At 43.6% G+C, this 16,441-nt stretch overlaps 1 protein-coding gene across 3 annotated transcripts in view; it reads left to right on the forward strand.

The window, feature by feature from the left end:
* Nucleotides 1-15,415, forward strand: part of FBXO42 (F-box protein 42) — a 112,232-nt gene extending 96,817 nt beyond the window's left edge. For all 3 annotated transcript variants that reach the window (XM_011993947.1, XM_011993946.1, XM_011993948.1), the window contains 6 exons: nucleotides 5,232-5,385; nucleotides 6,157-6,267; nucleotides 8,242-8,338; nucleotides 8,821-8,877; nucleotides 9,871-9,987; nucleotides 10,504-15,415. In XM_011993947.1, the coding sequence (XP_011849337.1) occupies nucleotides 5,232-5,385; nucleotides 6,157-6,267; nucleotides 8,242-8,338; nucleotides 8,821-8,877; nucleotides 9,871-9,987; nucleotides 10,504-11,616 (1,649 nt within the window). In that variant the 3' untranslated portion in view covers nucleotides 11,617-15,415. The remainder of the gene's footprint in view (nucleotides 1-5,231; nucleotides 5,386-6,156; nucleotides 6,268-8,241; nucleotides 8,339-8,820; nucleotides 8,878-9,870; nucleotides 9,988-10,503) is intronic.
* Nucleotides 15,416-16,441: the final 1,026 nt, after the last annotated feature.

Genomic DNA, 16,441 nt, shown 5'->3' on the forward strand with positions numbered 1-16,441 from the left:
AAAAAAAAAAAAACAAAACAAAACAAAAAAAAAACCTGATACACCTGTATCCTTGACTTCTGGTTGCTCACCTCACTGTATAAAAGCTGTATGTTGATCTCTGGCCCCTCATTTGTTCTTGTATGGTAAGTTTTTTTCCAGTTCACCCACAAATTGAGGTGGGGGTATACAATTGATTTAATTTCCCCCTACTTAGTTGAGATAATTAAGATGCTGAAATTGAGGTATTTAACTAAGATGCTCCTACACTTTGTGACATAAAACAGGCCGTGGAGATAAATTCTAGATGAAGGAGTTCTCCCTCTTCGTGGGATAAAAAGTAGAGGGAAAAATTTTGCCTTTCTGAAAGGTCAAGATACCTGAGGCATCGTTTTGGAAAGCCTTTACGTAAGATAATCCTAGAGGATCTCTTATATTGATTTATCATTATCACTGGCCTCAGCTTACCTTTCCCTGGAGAGTTCAGAGAATAAGTAAATGGTCCTATATTAGAGGTGGAGTGTGTTCCAGAGTGTTGTAGAGAAAAAGAGGTTCTAGGAATAGCCTTCTGTTTAATTTATTTCTCTCTGACTAGATCTTTGGCTTTACTGGATTAAGATTTAAGAAAGAACTTCTTCAGCTTTGAAACACTAGACCTTTTAAGGCATCAGACTTGTTTGTGGCAACTATTCAGAAGGAATGTATCTGTATGCATGAAGTGCAGCATGATATATTCTGACTTTAAAGTTCATTCTTTTAAAAGAATAGCTGGGTGAGGTGGCTCATGCCTGTAATTCCAGCACTTTGCGAGGTGGCAGCGGTGGGAGAATTACTTGAGATTAAGACCAGTCTGGGCAACATGGAGAGACCCCCATCTCTACAAAAAAAAAAAAAAATTAGCTGGACATGGTGGCCTGTGACTGTAGTCTTAGCTGCTTATGAGGCTGAGGTAGAAGGATCCCTTGCACCCAGGAAGTCAGAGGTGCAGTGAGCCATGATCAGTCACACCACTGCATTCGAGCCTGGGCGCCAGAGTGAGACCTCATCTCAAAAAAATAAAATTAAAAATTAAAATCTGGAATAAATGGATTAGAATCCTGGCTCTTCACTTATTATTTCTACGACCTTGGGCAAGTTATTTAAAGAGTTGTGTCCTCAGGTTTCTTATCTGTAAAACAGGAATAAAACTAGGAGTTTTAGAAGGATTAAATTAATTATTACATGCGGCCGGGCGCGGTGGCTCAAGCCTGTAATCACAGCACTTTGGGAGGCCGAGACGGGCGGATCACGAGGTCAGGAGATCGAGACCATCCTGGCTAACACGGTGAAACCCCATCTCTACTAAAAAATACAAAAAAAAATTAGGTGGGCGTGGTGGCGGGCGCCTGTAGTCCCAGCTACTCGGGAGGCTGAGGCAGGAGAATGGCGTGAACCCGGAAGGTGGAGCTTGCAGTGAGCCGAGATTGCGCCACTGCACTACAGCCTGGGCGACAGAGCCAGACTCCGTCTCAAAAAAAAAAAAAAAAAAAAATTAATTATTACATGCAAAGCACATAAAAAGCTGCGTAGTAATTGGGCCAGGCGCGCTGGCTCACAACTGTCATCCTAGCACTTTAGGAGGCCGAGGCCGGTGGATTGCCTGAGCTCAGGAGTTTGAGACCAGCCTGGGCAACACAGTGAAACCCCATTTCTACTAAAATACAAAAAATTAGCTGGGCGTGGCAGCGTGTGTCTGTAATCCCAGCTACTTGGGAGGCTGAGACAGGGGAATCATTTGAACCTGGGAGGCAGGGGTTGCAGTGAGCTGAGATTGTGCCATTGCACTCCAGCCTGGGTGACAGAGCAACATTCTGTCTCAAAAAAAAAACTGCGTAGTACATAATAGATGTAGATGCTCAATAAATATTAGTCATTACTATCAGTAGCAGTAGTAAGAGTTATAGTAACAATAATTGTCATTTCTCTTGGAGTTAAGTTATTCATCTATCCCTACTACTTTCCCATACTCCCCAGACATAGGCACGCTGTTGACAAAGTTAAAACCTTCTTCTAAAACAGCGCTGTTCGATAGAACTTTCTGCAATGATAGAAATGTCCTACATCTGTGCTCTTCAGTTTGATAACCATGGGCAATATGTGGCCAATGGTGACTTTGTTGGGCAGTACAGATCTAAAGTGTAGTCTTTCCTCTAGTTTCATTATATATGCTATGTTTTATGAATACTTTTTAAAATTCTATGAATATGTCTCCCTTTAAAATATATATATATATATTTTGAGACAGAGTCTTGCTCTTTCACCCAGGCTGGAGTGCAGTGGTGCAATCTCAGCTCACTGCAACCTCCACCTCCTAGTTTCAAGCAATTCTCGTGCCTCAGCCTCCTGAGTAGCTGGAATTACAAGCGTGGGCTACCACGCCTGGCTAACTTTTTGTATTTTTAGTAGAGACAGGATCTCACCACGTTGACTGGGCTGGTCTCAAACTTCTGACCTTAAGAGATCTGCCTGCCTTGCCCTCCCCAAGTGCTGGGATTACAGGTGTGACCCACTGCGCCTGGCAAGAGGTATATATTCTTATACTGCATTTAAAATTTCTTTAAGCTCAGTATCTCGAATCCAAATCCACATTCTAGCCTAGAAAGTTTACATTACTACTTTGCCGAAGCCTGTGATGTGTTTATTTGTTTATTGTTTTTTCTGTTTCATAATACTGATGATTTCCAAGTTAGAGGCAAGAACTTAGAAACTTTGGTATTTCACAAATTAATTTGTTTTAGAGCAACAGTTGTGTTTTAACTAGACTATTATATTACTTAGGCTTTCTAATTGGACTAGGAGATAGATCCCCTACTTGGGGCGGTAAACATTTTTGACCAGGAACAATAAGGCTATGTGAAGGACAACAGCCTCCTTAGTCACTATTCTTGTGGGATTTGGGGGTAGAGAATACCTCAGCACTTCAGATTGATGTGATAACTCTTCCTAGAGAAGTTTTCTGGCTGGGTGAGGTGGGTAATGCCTATAGTCCCAGCACTTTGGGAGGCTGAGGCGGGAGGATCGCTTGAGGCCAGGAGTTTGAGGCCAGCCTGAGCAACATAGCAAGACCTGATCACTACAAAAAATTTTAAAAATTAACTGGATATGATATTACGTGCCTATAGTCTCACCTACTCAAAAGGCTGAGGCGAGAGGATTGCTTCAGCCTAGGGAAGTCGAGGCTGCAGTGAGCCATGATCGTGTTACTGCACTCTAGCCTGGGTGACAAAGCTAGACCCTGTCTCAAAATAAATAATAAATAGTTAAAGACTCATTTCTACAGTCAGATCCTGTGGTCTGGATTAGTGTCGGTTTTATTTAGGAAAGTATTCAAAATAGCTGACATGGACAGGCACAGTGGCTCACACCTGTATTCCTAACACTTTGAAAGGCCAAGGCAGCAGGATTGCTTGAACCCAGGAGTTCGAGACCAGCCTGGGCAACATAGGGAAGCCCTGTCACTACAAAAAAAAATCAGTCGGGCATGGGGTGCTTGTCTGTATTCTGAGCTATTTGGGAGGTTAAAGTGGGAGGATCCCTTGAGCCCAGGAGGTCGAGGCTGCAGTGAACCATAATTGTGCCACTGCACTCCAGCCTGGGCAACAGCAAGACCCTGTCTCAAAGAAAAGGAAAAAGAAACTAAAAATAGCTGATGCCAAATGGTGTTCTTAGATGCTCACCCCGTACTCTTGAGGACTGGTGCCTTCTCAGTAAATCGTATTGTTCCCCTAAGTGAGATCACAAGAAAGACAGTCCTCTGCTCTGCCTTCTGAACCTTGAGACTTTGTAAGTGACACCATTAAAGCAATCTGAGCAGGGCTTTTCAGTGTTCCCATAATGTGCTACTGAAAGAAGAAGCAAAGCTCTCCACCTAGATTGGAGCATCTCCACTGCTGTCAGGTCAATGTAGTGTTGGGATTCCTTCTGCTTAAGATCTCCGTGAAAAATGAATCCTGTAGTTTTAACCAAAAAGAAAAAAAAAAGATTTTTTTAAAAAAAGCATTCTCGGCCAGGTATGGTGGCTCACGCCTCTAATCCCAGCACTTTGGGAGGCCAAGGTGGGTGGATCACCTGAGGTCAGGAGTTTGAGACCAGCCTAGCCAACATGGTGAAACCCTGGTCTCAACTAAAAATGCAAAAATTAACTGGGCATGATGGCAGATGCCTGTAATCCCAGCTACTCGGGAGGCTGAGGCAGGAAAATCACTTGAATCCAGGAGGTGGAGGTTGCAGTGAGCCAAGATCGCATCATTGCACTCCAACCTGGGCGACAAAGTGAGATTCTGTTTCCAAAGAGAAAAAAAAAAGTATTCTGGTATTTACTGACACCTGGATACTGGGACAAGTTACTTTGGTCTTGAGCAAACTAAAGGTGATATGTAGAGTGAGGGATGGGGAGAAATAGCAATTGTTATTTCAAAGACAATAGATTTTGAAAAATTATGCTCCTGTAAGACATTTGTTATCTCTCAAGTTTTCCAGCATAAACCAAACTTTGTTTTTTTCAGAATTTGGTCAGTGTATCCCAGAGGTCCAGCCTAGATGGTGTTTGGTGTAAGACTCATGGTTTCATTGGAATTCCTTCACACCAAGCCTTGAAAGTTTGCCCCAATTGTGCTAGGCTGAGGCTGTCTGGTTATGTGAAGCCCATAGCTAGGGGCCTAGAGGTCCCTATGTTAACATTTGACTCACAGGACAAATAAGAACTGTGTTCTGCCTCCTTTTTTAACCTGTGTTTTGTAACAAGTTATTTTTAAGTTGCATCCAGGCATCCAGCCTCTATGTATACTTCTCCCTGATCCTCTACCTTCTTTCTTTTCTTTGTGATCTCTGTTAAGGGGATGGGAAGGGGTGCTCATTTGTTGAGCACTTTCTATGTGCCAGGCATTATGTTAGGTGCTTTGAATATACTATTTAATACTCAAAACAGCCTTATGAGATAGGTACTGTCATCCCTAATTTTAGGTGAGCAAATTATAAACATAAGAGAGGCTAAGTAACTTTCCTCTAATTCAGATTTCTCTGTGTTAATAATAAAAGATATGTGAATTAGTGATGATTTTCTCTCAGACTCTCAAATCCAGTTTTCTTTCCACCTTTCCTCTGCGCTTTGTAGTATTAGTTCCCCTTTTGTTACTCTTCCAGGGAAAGGTGATCTAACTACAGATTTTTGTGAGATCCTGAATGCTAACCATGGTGTTACTGACTTTCCCTAGGGTCCTATCCTTCCCCCAAAGCTGGAGCAACTCTGGTCGTGTATAAGGACTTGCTAGTGCTGTTTGGTGGCTGGACGCGGCCAAGCCCTTATCCCCTACACCAGCCAGAGAGATTCTTTGATGAAATACACACTTACTCACCCTCTAAAAATTGGTAAGTCACAAAGATAAACTCTTTAAATCTGGAAAAAGAGACCTTAAATCAGTGGATTCTTTGTTTTTTTGAGTCAAGAGTCCCTTTGAGAATTAGATGGAAAGCTGTGGACTCTTTTCCCAGGAAGGGGAAAAATGTACATATACACAGATTTTACCAACAGTTTCAGAGAGTTTACAGGACTCCCTTAGAACTCTGCATTTAGAACCCTTATTCTAAAGAGAAAAAATAGAAGAGATTTATTCCTCTTTCAAGAAAAATGAATGAGCCAGTTGAAGAACAGTGAGCTCTTCAGCTTTGACTGCTAACACTCCAGGAGTGTTGTAGATCCAGATGATTCTTTACTCCTAACTGTGTCTCCAAGACTTACTCTGAATTGTTTATCAAACATATATTTCTTAATGACAGCAACTGCTGTTTCTTGTAATGGAATACTTAGTACATGGCGCTTGTTAGCTGTTACTGATCAGGACCATAGGGAGAGGTAGCAGGTGGCAGGTGGTGCTCTGTCAGCAAACCATGATCTTGTCTCGTCATCGTTTTCTCATCTCTCTCCCTCCAGACTATTTACATTCAGAACTTGAAAGTGAAGATAACTTTAAGCAAACTTACAGGAAAGGCATAAATACTTTATGCCATCCTCTACTTATTATCCCAACAAATCTCTGCTGACGGTGATAGGATTATCATTTTAAATGGAGGCCTACTTTCTATTTTTAAATAAAGCGTGTGGTGCTGACTTCTTGGCTTCCTTCTGTCTTTTTACATTAGGTGGAACTGCATTGTGACAACCCATGGGCCACCTCCCATGGCTGGCCACTCCTCCTGTGTAATAGATGATAAAATGATTGTCTTTGGTGGCTCTTTAGGATCCCGGCAAATGTAAGTACATTTGGTTTGCTCCATATGAGCCTGAAGGTAAATACTCCTGGGAATAACAGGCTTAAAAAGTGAATTAGGGACCAGGTGCCTAATTCACACCTGTAATCCCAGCATTTGGGGAGGCCAAGGTGGGTGGATCACCTGAGGTCAGGAGTTCGTGACCAGCATGGCAAACATTTAGTAGAGATGGTGACCCCATCTCTACTAAAAATAGAAAAATTAGCCGGGCGTGGTGGCACACACCTGTAGTCCCAGTTACTCGGAGGCTATGGCAGGAGAATCGCTTGAACCTGGGAAGTGGCGGTTACAGTGAGCCAGGATCGTGCCATTGCCTGAGCAACAGATCAAGACTTTCAAGGAAAAAAAAAAAAAGTGAATTAGGGTCAGTATTCCTGAGCATGGCTCTAATTAATTGAATTAGTTATCTCATCCTAGCATTCTGTTTTCTGATCCCTTAATCACAGACCAATAAGTTAAAAAATTTGCTCTGTAAAATCATAGTTACATAGAATCTCATTGACACGTGGTTCTGTTCAGTAGGATCAAATTCATGGAACCTCCACCTTGCCTGCTGTACTGTGCCTACAGAAGTCCAACTTCTGAGAAACAGATTGCTTTACTTATTCTACTTTATTACTCAGCTCTTTCACTTTTGGGCTTTAGAGGAGGAGAGGGGGAGATTGACAGGACAAGTGGAAATGGCAGGCCCTCCAAATGTGATAGGTTGGTTGAGCCACATGTAAAGGGCATGAAAAGAAAGAAAGAAGGAAAGAAAAGAAAGAAAAACAAATGGGATGGGTTGTGGATTGGATAGGAGCAGGAAACCTGTGTCAGGCGTGACACTTCTGTGATGTCATTCTCCCTACCTCCTGTCCTGTCTACTTCTGGCCATACTGGACAGCTCAAGCCATAGTCAGGAGCCAGAACATTCTATCTGTATCACTGTCTGATTCAGCGGTAGCAGCAGTCGTGGTCATTTCCCCCGTGCTCTGAAGTAGAAGTTGATGAGCTGTCAGCAGCAAGAGCATCCCTCCCCTGTCCTCCCTTAGGGCATTTCCATCTTCATATTTTAAAACAATTATGGAGAGAGATGATAGGGGCTACTCTCCCAGTGAGAGAGTTTAGGATTTCAGATGTTGGAACTATTATTCCTGTATTTTTGTGGGTGAATCCATGACCTTAAGTGACCATAAAAGAGAGACTGCCATCCAGGAGTCTATCCTCATCATGTTGGTCCCTTGAGGGTTAGAGATGCCAGTTTGTCCTTGATAAAACTGCAGCTTTCATTAGTCATTGTGAAATTACTTTTTGTAGCCAGAATCGATAAAGCTTTTAACTCCTGGACCATGATGAAGCTGCCTTTTGAATCATTTTTTCTCTTCTTTGTGGTTTTTGCTTTTGAAAACTGTACCTTGACCAGTATCTATTTCCTGCTGCACCAATTAACTATTTTTTTAATCATCTGCTTTTACTTCAGTTAATAGATGGTTTAAAACATCATCTCGTCAGGTACTAGTGTCTGGCCGCAGACATAGCTCAGATGAGGCCTTGTGGAAAGAGCAGAGGGAAGGTCTCAGGATGACTGCTACGGAAAGTAGGGGAAGAAAGATACAGTGTAAGAGCTAAGTAGGAGCATAACACTTTGCTGCGCATCTTTATAAAGGTCCCTTCATTTATATCAGCTCCTCAGAGAGTAGTAACAGTCTTTTCATTTTATAGATAAAGCCAGAGTTAGAGAAAATTAAGTGACTTGTTCAGGCTACAGAGCTGGGATTCAGCAACATGGTCTTTCTGGTTCAGAAGCCCCTGAACTCTGAATAGGCCATCTCTAAAACCTGCTCCAGCCCACACAGTCTGTGAAAGTGAAAATGGTATAAGTTTGCCAGATGGGCACAGGCATGTGGAACTCCCCAGCCACCATTATGGTCCGTGGGAGCTCCTAACTCCCTTTATCCTTCTGTCCTTAATTCACAGGAGCAATGATGTCTGGGTCCTTGACCTCGAGCAGTGGGCGTGGTCCAAGCCGAACATCTCTGGCCCCAGTCCTCATCCTCGAGGTGGCCAATCTCAGGTGCTCAGGAATTAAAATAACTATTCAGCAAACACTGTAGCATCTTTCAGTTAGGACGGGAGAGGGAGGAGGGAGTCAGGTAAGATGCCAATATGCACTAAGCCAAAGCAAATGTATCATTCTTTTTTACTGGTATTTATTTTTCAACTTCTAATTGGTCATATTATTTATAGTGGTTTTATATTATGCTCCTCCCTAAAGCATTTACTTTGCTGTGTCATTTCTCAAGAGAATCTTGCATTTTATGTGGTTGACATTCATGTTAATATTTGATCAACAAAGAATGTATCCTTTCAGGTGAATTATCAGTAATTTGTTCACAGGGATCAGAATTGACATGTTTTTAGGAGAATGGAGCAGTTATGGTAACTAGAACATTCCCATTTGGGAGCTAGGTAGGCTATTTTCATACACCAGTGAAGCATAGAAAGTCAGAAACCTGTGTCTTTGTAGGTTTATTTTCAATGTCTTCCCCTCCCCAGATTGTCATAGATGATGCAACTATCTTAATCCTCGGAGGGTGTGGCGGTCCCAATGCTGTGAGTATTGCTTCTGTGGCATTCCCATGTGCATGCTGCTAAGTGTTCAAAACCTGTTTCCCCTGTCTTCTTCTCTAGGAGTATACAAGACTATTTCCATGGCATTTTAATTTAAGGAATGCTTTCTGGGTTTAGCCTTTGTATTTTCTGGTCTTTGTTTCTGCTCTTTTTTAGGGTTGAGGGGATCCTTTTAATCATAGATATTTGTCTCTTGAATATTCATATCTATATTCTTCCTATTCCTATTTCCTTTTTAGGCGATAAAGTTTACTGCTATCATTTTTTCAAAGGGGAGAGGGCAGTGGAACAAAAAAGCAGGTTGATAACTGTCAGAGTTCACACAGAATTTAAGAATGCACATTCAGGGCCGGGCGCGGTGGCTCATGCCTGTAATCCCAGCACTTTGGGAGGCCAAGGCGGGCAGATCACGAGGTCAGTAGATTGAGACCATCCTGGCTAACATGGTGAAACCCTGTCTCTACTAAAAATTAAAAAAATCCGCCGGGTGTGGTGGCACGCGCCTGTAGTCCCAGCTACTCAGGAGGGTGAGACAGGAGAATCACTTGAACCCGGGAGGCGGAGGTTGCAGTGAGCTGAGATCACACCACTGCACTCCAGCTTGGGCGAGAGAGCGAGACTCAGTCTCAAAAAAAAAAAAAAAAAAAAGATTCAGAAAGTTGTGGATATGTATTATTTATCCTCTCCTTCAATCCCCAATACATACACATAAAATTATGGGCAAGTGCCAAAACCACTTACAGTTGATTCATGGGTCACAAGCACAATTCCATATGCTAAGCCAGTGGTAATATATGAATGAATGAAAGCATAAGTGGATGCATGCACAAGTGAATTATTAACTGAGGATTTTGCTATTCCTTCTGAAGAGCCCACATCCTTTCAAGACCAGACAGGACAGCTCAACTCTGTGTGTGTGTGTGTTTTGGAACACATATCACACCTGAGTCTTGTCATTGGTTTTTTCTCTTACAGCTGTTCAAGGATGCTTGGTTGTTGCACATGCATTCTGGTCCTTGGGCCTGGCAGCCACTCAAGGTAGAAAATGAAGAGCATGGGGCCCCAGAACTGTGGTGTCATCCAGCATGCCGGGTAAGCAGGCAGCTGACAGGCCAGCAGCAGGATAGGTCCTAAATTGGAAAACCACATTACTTTGTCAGGTTTCAAAGAAATTTGTACAAAAATAGAAAACACCTTGGTGTCACAAAAGAAGTGAACATTAGCCATAGCTCCTTTGGCATTTCTCACTAAATGGGAAAACTTATGGGGGCCCCACTCATTCGGTAAGTCCCAACTTTAAGCATCTGTTTGTCTCTGAAACTTTCCCTGGAGTCCTCCTGCTAACAAAAACTAATTGTTCCCTTCTCCCCATTCTCCCCACCCCTTCTGTACACATATCTCTAATGATAGCATATGTCACACAAAGCAACAGTGGTTGCCATGTCTGACTTCTAGCCTAGAGGGCAGACTACATCATTTTCATCTTCATATCTGAGGTACCTACAAAATGTGTGGCACATTACAGTTGCTTATGATAAAATGTTTGACAGCTGAATGAACAATCAGAATCATAGAAGAGTCTGTGAGCACTGGTCCTTTGTCTTCCAGGTGGGACAGTGTGTGGTGGTCTTCAGCCAGGCTCCTAGTGGGAGAGCCCCACTCAGCCCCAGTTTGAATTCTCGCCCATCACCTATCAGTGCCACTCCTCCAGCTCTCGTTCCTGAAACCCGAGAGTACCGCTCTCAGTCTCCAGTAAGAAGCATGGATGAAGCTCCTTGTGTTAACGGCCGCTGGGGAACACTGAGACCCAGGGCTCAAAGGCAGACTCCTTCGGGTTCCCGGGAAGGGAGCCTTTCCCCAGCCAGAGGAGACGGCTCTCCTATCCTCAATGGTGGGAGTTTGTCTCCAGGAACGGCAGCTGTGGGTGGCTCTTCTTTGGACAGTCCTGTACAGGCCATATCTCCAAGTACTCCATCTGCTGCTGAAGGATATGACCTAAAAATGGGACTTTCTTTGGCCCCCCGACGAGGATCACTACCAGATCAGAAAGATCTGAGATTAGGATCCATAGATCTGAATTGGGATCTGAAATCCGCTTCCAGTAGCAATCCCATGGATGGCACGGACAATAGGACAGTTGGAAGTATGAGACACCCTCCTGAACAGACAAATGGTGTGCATACCCCACCTCACGTGGCCAGTGCCCTTGCAGGGGCCGTCTCCCCAGGTGCCCTGCGTCGGAGTCTGGAAGCCATCAAAGCGATGTCCTCCAAAGGCCCCTCGGCCTCTGCAGCACTAAGTCCTCCTCTTGGGTCTTCTCCAGGCTCTCCTGGGAGCCAGAGTTTGAGCAGTGGAGAAACAGTGCCCATCCCTCGCCCAGGGCCTGCCCAAGGAGATGGACATTCCTTACCTCCCATTGCCCGCCGCCTGGGCCACCACCCTCCACAGTCCCTAAATGTTGGCAAACCCCTATACCAGAGTATGAACTGCAAGCCCATGCAGATGTACGTGCTAGACATTAAAGACACCAAGGAGAAGGGGCGGGTCAAATGGAAAGTATTTAATAGCAGTTCTGTAGTCGGACCTCCTGAAACCAGCCTGCATACCGTGGTACAAGGCAGGGGTGAACTCATCATATTTGGAGGACTCATGGACAAGAAACAGAATGTGAAGTACTATCCAAAAACAAACGCCTTGTACTTTGTACGAGCAAAGAGATAATGTGTTCTAAACCCCTTTCCTTTTCTGTGGCTTTTAATTTGGAATTTTCCAGTGTGTAAGCATTTGGACTGAGAATTGGGAAAACAAAATTACTCCCAGAAGCCAAAACTCTTTAATTCCCAACCGAAGTCACTCCAGGCTGGGATCAAATCTCCATTAAGAAAAAAATTATATATAAGTATATATATATATATTATATAGCCAACTCTGTTTACAAAAAAAAGGGAGAGATCTCCATCCTGGTTCAGATAAAATTGTTGCTGTGTTTTAACAGGGGCTGGGTTGCCTTTTTCTACCTTGCTGGTAACTAGACCAAGAAGTTAGAACAGACTTACATCAGTAACTTTCCAAAAGAAACTGAAGAGCCCCCTGTAAATCTTTATGTGGCCTTCTTGGAGTTAAAAAATAAAAGGGCATATATAAGTTGCAAAGGTGTAGGTTTTTAGACTCTCATGCTTCAGGTGCTGTCAGGGTAAAAGTAACTGTTCTTCCCCTTCTCCTCTTAAAACCACAGAGGACCTGTGACAGCTCTGCAGAAATGCCAGTGCCTGGCCCCCTCCTGCCCTTTATGGCTGAGGAAAGTTACCCAACAAAGGATTTTATTCCACATCTGTGTGCCGGGTCATCGTGAAATAATGTTTATGCAGCCGACATCTGTCTGCCTAGTAGTGTCCATTGGTCTTTGGAGTGCTTCTTATGTGTCTCAGAAAATATTTTGTGTCTGATTGTGGAAATTTCTGACAATCAATCATACTTGGTTGCAAGTTGCCAAAAAACATATTTATTCTCCTCTTTCTTCCCTTAGAACATGGTACTTGGAAACTGCCTTTTCCATTCACTTACAGGCTGCTTTTTTCTTCTGCTTATTATTATTTTTTTTCCATATGTGGATTTTTTTTTAAAGTCCTAAAACGTGTCTAACTTTCTGTTTCTTTTACAAAGCTCAGGTGCCTACAGAAATCAGAAGCTGCTTAGAAATATTTGTGGAACCCTTTCCCTGGTGTCACTAGGGGGCCAGGAGGGAATTCTAAGATGTCAATATTGTGAGAAATCTTTGAAGCATCAGAAGACACTGTTTTTTCCCTATAGGCTTCTTTTTACTTCCAGAGCACATTGAGCATGCTCATCCCATATTTTGTAGGATATGGAAATTGATTCTGGAAGGGAATTCCTATAACAGTTCTTTTTAGAAATGTTTTTTTCCTTGTTGTGACATATATTCCTCTTCCTGGCTATTGGCAGGTGATGGAGTTGAGAATCATGTACTGGACTTCTTGACGCATGGCTGACCTCAGGAACAGCTCCATCCTTTGCACTTGTCTTGTTCATGTGTCACCCAAATAGGGCTTGGGTTTTTACTTTCACTTCATTTCTGAGATTAAGGTGTAACCAGGTAGAGCATTTCTTTGCTTGATACAGAAAGTTACTAGTCTCAACCATGGCCTGGGCATAGGAGATGTCAAAATAAGTTTATTTCAAATAGCACCATTTAAGTAGGGATTTTTGGTGATTTCTCATCAGTGGAAAGAGGATTTTTGTTTTGCCCATAGTATTTAAATTTCAAAACATCACCTTTCCCACCTTGACACTCCCCTTTTTATTATTAGCATTTCTCAGGCACAAAGCCTGCTGCAACTGGCCCTGGGTCCTGGCTTTCAGCCAGCATCTAGCAGCCTAAGTGTACTGATAAGTGTGTTTTCTCCTGTTATATGCTGAATCCTTTCCCTTAGCCATTAGCTTTTACGATGTGGTCTTGGTAGGAAAGCCACCCTGGTGCCAAGCCTAGCTTGTAGGGGGAGGTATGTGTTCCAGAAACTACTCTCTCTCTTCCCTTCAATGAGGAAACAACATGTGTCTACTTAGGTGGCATCCAACTGCTCGGAGCTCCACACTTCCCTTTCCCGACTGGGGTTCTGGTGCTGTTGCCAATCCTTGCTTGGCAAAGACTGTTCGATCATGTGGGGTCCTTACTTACAAGGGAAAGCTGGGCCAGAAGGTTAGCAATTCAGGTGTTACCGCTGTTGCTGTACCTTGTGTTAGGACATTGTGTTTGTGCATGGACTGTGCCTCCGAACTCAGTAGTTCCTATCTAAATATAAAGTATATTAGAAACCTGAAAGTACAGAATCTCAACCTTAATAGTCTTTCCCTTAGTCCTATGGCCTTCCTAAGCCAGCTGTTAACGTGTTGATTCCTTCCACTTCCCCCAAGCAGGCAGGCAACAGAGATGTTGATTGTCTTAGAAAGTAATCTGTTTCCTCTGAACTCCACTGAATTCCAGTTTGACCCACACTACCTGGAACCGGACTGTTTGCTTACAGCTTTTTAAGAAAAATCTGCCTTGTCTGCCCCCATTATTGTTGGTCTTGGTAGCTCCTGGGCACTGTGGGCATGTACCGTGGGAAAGTGACTCAGCACAGTGAAAGTGATTGTCTCCTCAGGCCTCCTGAAGCCACCTGTGCAGTGGGACTTCAGGTGTCTCGGCCAAGATGAGCATTTCCACAACGCCGTGGATGCTGCAGTCAGGCCAGATTGAACCATGACTCCGTTTTTCACATGATACCAATTTTGTCTTAAAATTCACTGAGAAAAATGAGACTAATTTTTTTTAACCCTCAGGAGCACCTGAAGCAAATATTTATTGAAAATTCGTTTTGTTTCTACTTGAAGCTTTAACCCCTTCCATTCCTGCAAGTGTGCCTTTTGAGAGCTCCCATGGCCTAGTGACTTCACTGGTCACCTTGTCCATCTTATGTAAGAATTTTAGTCTCTCCCTACCCTTTTGGACAGAGCTTCCTGTCCTCTCATTTCACAGGTTATGCAACAGAGGGTTCTGTGTTTTCATTCGTATTTCCACCCTTCACTTGGTTGGTAGACTCCACAACCCCACCCTCCCCCACACTTTGGGAGCACAAATTTGGTGTTGAAACAAGCTTAAATTTCATTTTAAGGCAATACTGGGCTTACTCTCCTCCCAGCCGTCTGTGGATAGATTTGATTTTAATGTTCGAGTTTTATAGCAACAGCTGAAAACCATGAACTATTCTAGGAACTGTGTTGGAACTCTTTAAATTAAATAAAAGAGGAGGAGGAGGAAGAAAGAAAACCAATTTAAGAAGCCTTGACTTTGGAGGACAGAAAGCCACCAGCCAATGGAGAACAAAGAGATGTTTCCCTTTCCTTTCTTTCACCTTGTCGTTCTGGGTTTCCTTCTGCTTCTCTCTTTTCCTTCCCCCTTAAAAGTGGTATTCCTGGTTGGTCTGTCTGTCCTTGTGCTTGTGGTGATCCTGGCATGGTGATGTGCTCTGCTTTGCATTATCCGTGGTGTCTTACCAGCGCACAAGTCAGTGGGGAGGATCTAAACACGCCTGGGGGTGAGGAAACTGAACTTCCAGGCCTGTGTCCCATGTAGCCTCTCCATGAACTGCAGAAGGCATGTTCTGCATGGTTACCAGTAAGTGGCTCCCTCTCACCGTGTTCATTGTCAAATGAGAGCAAACTTTAGGTGTTGGCTCCATTGTACACTCTACTTGCTCTGCTCCCCTCCCTCCAACCAGGGTTCATGTCCATGCACACCCATGTGCCCTGGCGAAGCTGGTGCTGTGAGTGATGTTTCCCATACAACTCAGGGATGCCAGGTGGCTTACCCTGAGATAGTCATTTTAGGCACATAACAGTGTAGGAACGAGAAATGGATTTCACTGATATTTAAATCTGTCAATTTCATTTTTTGTTAATGTTTTCCCCTGATGACTTTTTAGCAGTTTAACAAATAAAATTAAATGGACAATTGTCTTAACTGTTTTATTAGTAAAAAAAGAAAAAGAAAAGAGGTCTGGCCGGGCACAGTGGCTCACGCTTATAATCCCAGCACTTTGGGAGGCCAAGGCAGGCGGATCACGAGGTCAGGAGTTGGCCAGGAGACCAGCCTGGCCAACACAGTGAAACCCCGTCTCTACTAAAAATACAAAAATTAGCCAGGCATGGTGGCAGGCACCTGTAATCCCAGCTACTTGGGAGGCTGAGGCAGGAGAATTGCTCAAACCCAGGAGGCAGAGGTTGCAGTGAGCCAAGTTTGCGCCACTGCACTCCAGCCTGGGCAACAGAGTTAGAAAAAAAAAAAAAAAAAGAAAAAAACAGGTTGAGCACACTGGAAGAAAAATTGTCTTGATGGGAAACAATCGAGGTTGGAGATTGAAGGCACAGTAGTTGGAAAGAGATACCTTCTCTAGGGGGTTGTGTTTTCAGGGAGAGGTGGAGAGTTGCCACTCCTTGGGGACAATGCCATTTAATAATAAAGCAGCTTCCTCCATCACGCTTGAAGGACCTGGTGTTTCAGAGTCTCAGTACTAACCTGCAGTGGAGATCTAAGAGTGGTCATGAGCTTGGAGGAGAGGCCCAGGGGCCAGGACAATATTTGCATCTTCCCTGGCCCCCTAAGCAAAGATGAAGACAAAGGGCCCAAGGGGCATGAAACGGCACAGCAGATGATGGTTTGGAACACAGTCCTGAAGCTCCGAAGGCCTATGGCTTAATCCTGCCTTTCCCTACTTACTACTTAACCTTGGATACAAGTTGCCTCATCTGTAAATGTAGTTGCTTCTACCTTATAGGAGCCTGTGGGTTAATTGAAGTTGTATGTGAAAAGCGCCACTGCAGTGAGGTGATGATTTGTCCACGGCTGTAAGTGTTCAAACAGGGTCTGACTACCTGCATGGGAAGAAATGACAGATGATTTATGCATCAGATCAAGATTGGAACAAAGGAAACCATGAGACATAGTTCTGTGGACTCAGAAGGGACTCAGAGGCGGTACGACAGGACA

Source organism: Mandrillus leucophaeus, unplaced genomic scaffold (assembly GCF_000951045.1).
Source record: "Mandrillus leucophaeus isolate KB7577 unplaced genomic scaffold, Mleu.le_1.0 Scaffold439, whole genome shotgun sequence".
Lineage (NCBI taxonomy): Eukaryota > Metazoa > Chordata > Mammalia > Primates > Cercopithecidae > Mandrillus > Mandrillus leucophaeus.